General features: G+C 43.1%; 1 protein-coding gene across 1 annotated transcript; it reads left to right on the forward strand.

The window, feature by feature from the left end:
• The first annotated feature begins 940 nt into the window (after positions 1-940).
• On the forward strand, positions 941-5850 carry ANKRD60 (ankyrin repeat domain 60). The gene is given in 6 exon segments (XM_059827410.1): positions 941-1003; positions 1243-1429; positions 2268-2398; positions 4453-4612; positions 5547-5584; positions 5587-5850. Coding segments are annotated over 6 exon segments (843 nt in total).
• The last annotated feature ends 259 nt before the right edge of the window (positions 5851-6109 follow it).

Consider the following 6109-nt stretch of genomic DNA (forward strand, 5'->3'; position numbering starts at 1 on the left):
CTGTGACTGTTTTATAAACCAACTTGTGGTAACTGACTTTTGTGTAAGTGGGATGTGAATGTATTCTTTTGGATAATGAAACATCTCCTTAGCATAAAAACTGTCATCTGTCAAACCAGGGTTGAGTGTGGAATTCATCACACTGTAGTAAAAAATCCATCAGATGTCTGGAGATGTGCAGTAGTTCTTCCTGCACTTTTTCCTTGAAGCAAGTGTGCTAAAAGTGCTTCGAAACTAAAATCATTGTGTCCGAACTGAAACTGTTAACAAGATGTGTTCTAAATGAAGAGAGCTTGTGTGTGCCAGGTGAGACTGGTGTTCAAATCTTTATCTTAAATCTTTCGCTCCCCAGACTTCAGCCTGGAAGGACATTTTGGACTGTTTTTTCGGTATGGTGTTGCTTTCGGACATCCTGCATTAATGAACTCTGTCGTTGTTAGGCCTTGGGGAGTGCATGTGAGGGAAATGAATAATCGACACCTGGCTGGTTGGTTTTGCCTCTAATCTCAGGAGTCTCTTATATCTGCTGTTGCTGCAATCACCCTTTTGGCTGTTTCAGACACTCACTGGCTGTTCCATCCTGTGCTCCACAACTTCTGCCAACTGCTGCAAAAGAATAGCTGACCTCCCCTCTCTTTTTTTTCTGCAGAATTTTAGCTGATGCAAAAGTGAGGAGAATAAACAGTCCCCTGCACCACGTGGTAAAACCCACCCCCACCTTTTGAATTAGGGCACAAGACCCCTGTGTGGTAAACTGGAAACACAAATTAAACAGCTGTATGCTTTTTTTATATGTTAAACATAGAGATTGGGATTTAGACTTTAACAAAGAAAACAGGAACATAAAATATGGGCGATTTGGGATATTTACCTGAGTTACTATGTTTCTCTACTGCTTGTCTTCCAAGTAAGTTTATGTCATCCTAGTGAAAATCAAAAGATGGGTGGGAACAAAAGTCCCTCTGTAATCACTGTGCTGCATTACTTTCTGTGGTGGTCCCTGGTAAGTTCAGATAGGCTATTACATTGCATATGCAGACTGTTCTTCTGTGATGTTAGTTTATGCTGCTTGGATACTGTAATGTGCTTATGATACACGGGGGGATCTATACATGGAGGGCTTTGATGGTACAGGGGGATTGTCCAGGGGAGGGAGGAATTGCTGCCAGATCTAGACCCCTGTCCTTGTAACGATACTAAGGTTTTTCTAAGCAAAAAGTCTCACTAACTTCTGCTGGTCAGGAACCATGTCACCACTATGCCTTCCTGCCCCTGCAGACCTTCAGTGCCCAGTGCTGTCTAGCTGAAACTACTGAGATCTTTTCACTGCCTCGGTACCAAAATGACTTGACTCTGAAGCTTAAGTCCCATTTAGAATTGTTGACTGGGATCCCCCTTCATTTCTAGAGGCTTCAGTACCTGCATGAAGGTGAGAACCTGTAACCTCTGGGGTTCTTGGAGGTTTTTTGTAATATCTCCTTACCTGCTAGTTACAGCTGTGTTTTAGGTTCTGGATGAAGGTCAGGGTTCTGCTTTTCTCTTTTACTGTACTGCACTTGGATTTCAGCTCTTGACTTAATGCTTAACTCTGCTTCCTACTCCTGAAAGGTAATGGTCTACTCAACAGGCTCTCTTTAGGTTAGAGATGGTGAATGCTGACCTCTAAATTCCTCTTAGCCTTGTCAACAGCCACTGCCAGTACCTGGCTGATTCACCTCAGCCTAGAACAGCTCTAGCGAGGCTCTGGCCGACCTCACCACAGTTAGAATTGTGTGGAGCAGTGGTTTTTTCCCATTACATCAGCTGAAGGTGTGGTGTTGGAGTATGTGGCTTTGGAGGTAACAAGCAGAGATGGCTATGGAAACTTGTTTAAAGCTGTTGTTTAAAACAAAAAAGCTCATCCTACTATTGGCTTTTTCAGATCAAACAAACTTGGTGCTTTCTTCTTAGAATAAGGACACCATGTGCGCATGGATACGCAAGTATGTTTCTTCCAGTCTTGTTAACAAGTTAACTGCAGCTTTCTGTGGGTTACAACCATATTATCCCAAGAGCACTATATTGTAGCCTTTTGTAGGCTGGGAGCATACTTGTTTTCATACCTTTAGCACAATGGGACCCAAGGTGTCCTTGATGCATTATGACAGTAAAATCAGAGAACAGCATCATGGCTAAAAGAATTCAGTCACCATCTAACTTTTTTTTAAGCTGGTCGCTGTCTTCTCTGAGGATATGTTGACTTGCTTTGCTTTTCTAACTCCCTGCAGTAGATCTGCCAGATGAGTCTACGCTTAAGGACAATGAAATTGTCCCTGGTGGAACGATTATAATGCACATCTGGTGAGAAGATGGCTGGGAGCATCTCATGGCTGCTGCTACAAAAGGAGAGACTGCGAAGGTTGATTCCATTACTTCTGTGAATGGTGGGGTACTGTATGCGGAAAAGCTAAAAGCCTATTGCTAAAGGTCTTAGTACTCTTATAAAGCAAGACTTCATACAGCAAATAGTGGGGAAGACTAATAGAAGAGACTTGCCATACAAATCAAGTAGGTTAGTTGTACTGGCAACAGTTCACAATGAAAATGGTAATTTTAAGGGGGCTGGTAATCCAAAGATAAGGAGTTGTCAATCCCTAATGCAGTCTGTCCAATTTAGAAATAAGATTTCTTTTTGCTGTTACTAGTAAACAGCACATACGCTTGGAGTGCAAGTTCTTTTCACTGTTTTATAACTTTTTGTAGCACTGATGTGAGTATACTTTCAGATTACTTTTCTTGTCCCTGCTTATCCTGATGTCTAAAAGACATTTGCATTTTGTATTCAGCTGCCTGCCGTTTTACCCTTCTGATGTGTTCTCAACAAAAGATACTTAATCCCGGTGTTTTTCATATAGATAGGAGAAATAATACATAGTATGTGAACAAGGCCTTTTTTCTTAAAACTTCATTAGAAGATTGAGATTATCAGTTCTTGGGTGTTCCGGTGAGGCTGAGTGACTTGTCTGTCACTATGAGAATCAGAGGCAGAAACTCTCCCGTTTCATAGTCCACTCTCCTCTGGCTGTGCTGACTCCAGAGTAAGAATGGGACTTGATATGTGACAGTACCAAAACCAAGAATCAGAAGACATTCCCTGTCTCATCTACTTTATTTGGTGCTAGCTTGTGGACTGTCTTGAGTTTGTGATCCTGTTGAGTCTGATTAGTAGGAAAGCTTTGATTTTAATAGAACAAACAGTTTCTGTGGTGCTTTGATAGAGGGCATGTTGCTTTCTTGATTTAGGACTGAAATGTTGTCTCAGCAGAAACAGAAGGTAGTCTAGCTGATTTGTACTGTAAACCTTCAGGCCTGAACAGATGTGGTCATGAAATATCCTTTGGCACCTTTCATAAAGAACCATTATCTCCATTTCCCTGGCCAAATTCCAACCTGGCTAATCACATTCCGTTCATCTCTCTGCGTTTCCCTGACCACTGCAAATGGATACCACAGGGTTCTTCACTTCCTTTCGTTAACTGCTGTGTAGTGTTATGGTTCACTGGCAAGCAGCTGTTCTGCCTCGTGCCACAAAGGGCTTGCATTTTGGTATTGGGCAAATTGGGTTTTGGGCTTTGTTTTGGGGTTTTTTCCTCCATGTTTTGAGTTCCCTGTGTATTATCCTACTCAGTGTAAAGCAGGAAACAGGAGGATGTGCCACAAAGACAAATGGTCTCCTTTGAGATGAAAGATGTATTGGCATAAGAGCCACAGAAAGCTTGTTGACGCTGTTGATTTTTCAGATGGAAAAAAAAAATTCAAGAAATAACCATACAGCTGTTCTAATAACGTGCTTTCACTTATTAGATGAGAAAACCATGGTGCACTGTGGAAGATGTAGACCAATGTGGAAACGGTTTCTCAGGAAGAACAGCAGCATGAGGCACCTGAAAACTGTTCCCAAGAGGCCTCTCAGCAACACTTTAGAACTGATGTGTTTGGCTTTATTACAAGAAAAAAAAAGCTCCTTTTGGGAAAGAATGTGATACAGGACTGTTTCCTGAGGCAGCTTTGGTTTATGAGTTGTCTGCTGGTATTAAGGCCCAAAGTCTCACCTAGCCCCTAAGGAACCTGGGCTTATGTGGCCAATGCTGTGTTTGTCCTCTTTCCCCAAAAACTCAGGTCAGTTTTCAACAAATTTGAGGACAGAGAGAAAAGAAACAGTTTCTGTAAGATTTTGTGGTGCTTAATAACTGCATATGAAAGGAAAACCCAAATTAATGTTCCCTCCAAGGGATGGCTATGAATAAACATCACTAGATAGTAAGAAACAAGCAGGTAGTATTTAGCTGATCTTGGAGTGATTTATGCAGTGTGCAAGCATCCCCTATGTACGGATACGGGACTTTGTTGATACCTGAAAAGAATCAGACTACTCTTTTGAAAGAGACTAAAAGGTTTGTGTTTATTCTGCAGCTGGCCCATCTGGGAGTTACAGAGGACTTTGTGGGCACCGACGCGGAGGTACTGGGACCACAGCAGAAAAAGGACCGGGTAGCACACCGAGCTTTCGTGGCACTGTTTGTTGCCAGCCACAGAGGTCATGTTGAAACTGCCAAGTTTCTCCTGAGATATGGTAATATTCTTAGATAGAACAATTCTTCTCTGGCTGTAACTGCACAGCATACCACCTTCCTGCTTACCCAGGTCATAGAGTTTTACCCAAGTGGCCTCACCTATTTTGTATTTGAGGTGGAGAATGTGTTCAGTCCATCAGTTCTGAGGTAGACTTGGAGACAATAAAAACTGCTGTTCTTGCTAAGTGTAATGACTTTCAGTGTTAAAGAAATTCATATTGGAAAACAGGATTTCTGATTTTTTTACTTCCCTCTTTAAGTCTCTTTTACTTATTGCTATTTTCTTATTATCTAAAAAGCTCAGTTTTTATCAGTCCTGCACAGTGCTTTATCAGCCACTGAAATACAAGAAGGGTTGTAAGCACAAGTTCTATGGCCCTGACATTTGGTCTTTTTGTTGCTTTGCAACTAAATAAGCCTTCTTTCCCCAGAAATCTGCATTTGCAGAAACGGACAGTCCTTGGGTTGGCTGAGCTCACTTGATTGTCCTGAATGAAAGGATGTTTGTTAATGAAAGGACATTCATTAATCCCTTTTTTTAATTGTTGAAAGTGAGTGCTGAGAAGGAAATCCCACCTTGTCTGACTGTGCTCCCTTCAACCCAGGTTCTTGAGCCTGGCTTCCTCAGAGTGTGCCCCTGTTAAAGGACACTGTCCTCTCCCAATAAGCCACCTCTCCCTGTGCAAAGGTAACGGCAATGCCCAGCCGTGGCAAAGCTAGCAACGTTCCCCTGAACGGAACAAAGACTGTCCAATGTGTGAGCTAAGGGCAAGAGCATTTGTTCACTAGACAGGTTTGTTAATTCTGCTGATTAGATGTGACTAAAACAAACTGCATCTGCCTCCCCAAAAAAATTGTGCGTTGTGGCCCGCAGGTGGCATTACCTCCTTCCGTATGCCTCATCATGCTTGGGCTATGTATGATTTTTTGCAGGTGTGGATTTGTATTCTAAAACCCGTCCAGGAAGGGTTGCCCTGCCCTTCACCTCGCTGCTGTCGTGGGCGAGTGCGGCTGCACTGAACTGCTCCTTGGCTATGGGGCACGAGCTCTTGGCTCGGACAGTGAGGGACACGCTGCGGTGAGCCTGGCCCGGCTGCGGGGCCGGGAGCAGAGTGAACGCACCATGGTTCGCTTCCAGTGGAGGAAGAGGTCCCCTGGCGCGGTGCCACGCTCCAGCACTGTGAATCGAGCCTGCAGCGCATGTCTGGTCCCACATCCCAAAATACATGTGGACTAACTTGGTTCTGGCAAATTTCAAGGGACAGTCAGTACCTTTCCCAGAGATCCACACTTCAAATATAGGTCACTGGATGGGATTTGTAGGTTTTAGTTAGGAAATAAGCTCATGTACTGGTGATGCTGCAGCTAAGATGACAACTAGCTTGACAGCACAGCTCTCAAACACGCTTTTAATTTGTAGCTGAAGTATTTATAACATTGTTCCCTAGCCAACTGGCCATTTAGTTAATATGGTTTGTAGGAGAGCTCAAGCCTGT

Source organism: Gavia stellata, chromosome 20 (assembly GCF_030936135.1).
Source record: "Gavia stellata isolate bGavSte3 chromosome 20, bGavSte3.hap2, whole genome shotgun sequence".
NCBI lineage: Eukaryota > Metazoa > Chordata > Aves > Gaviiformes > Gaviidae > Gavia > Gavia stellata.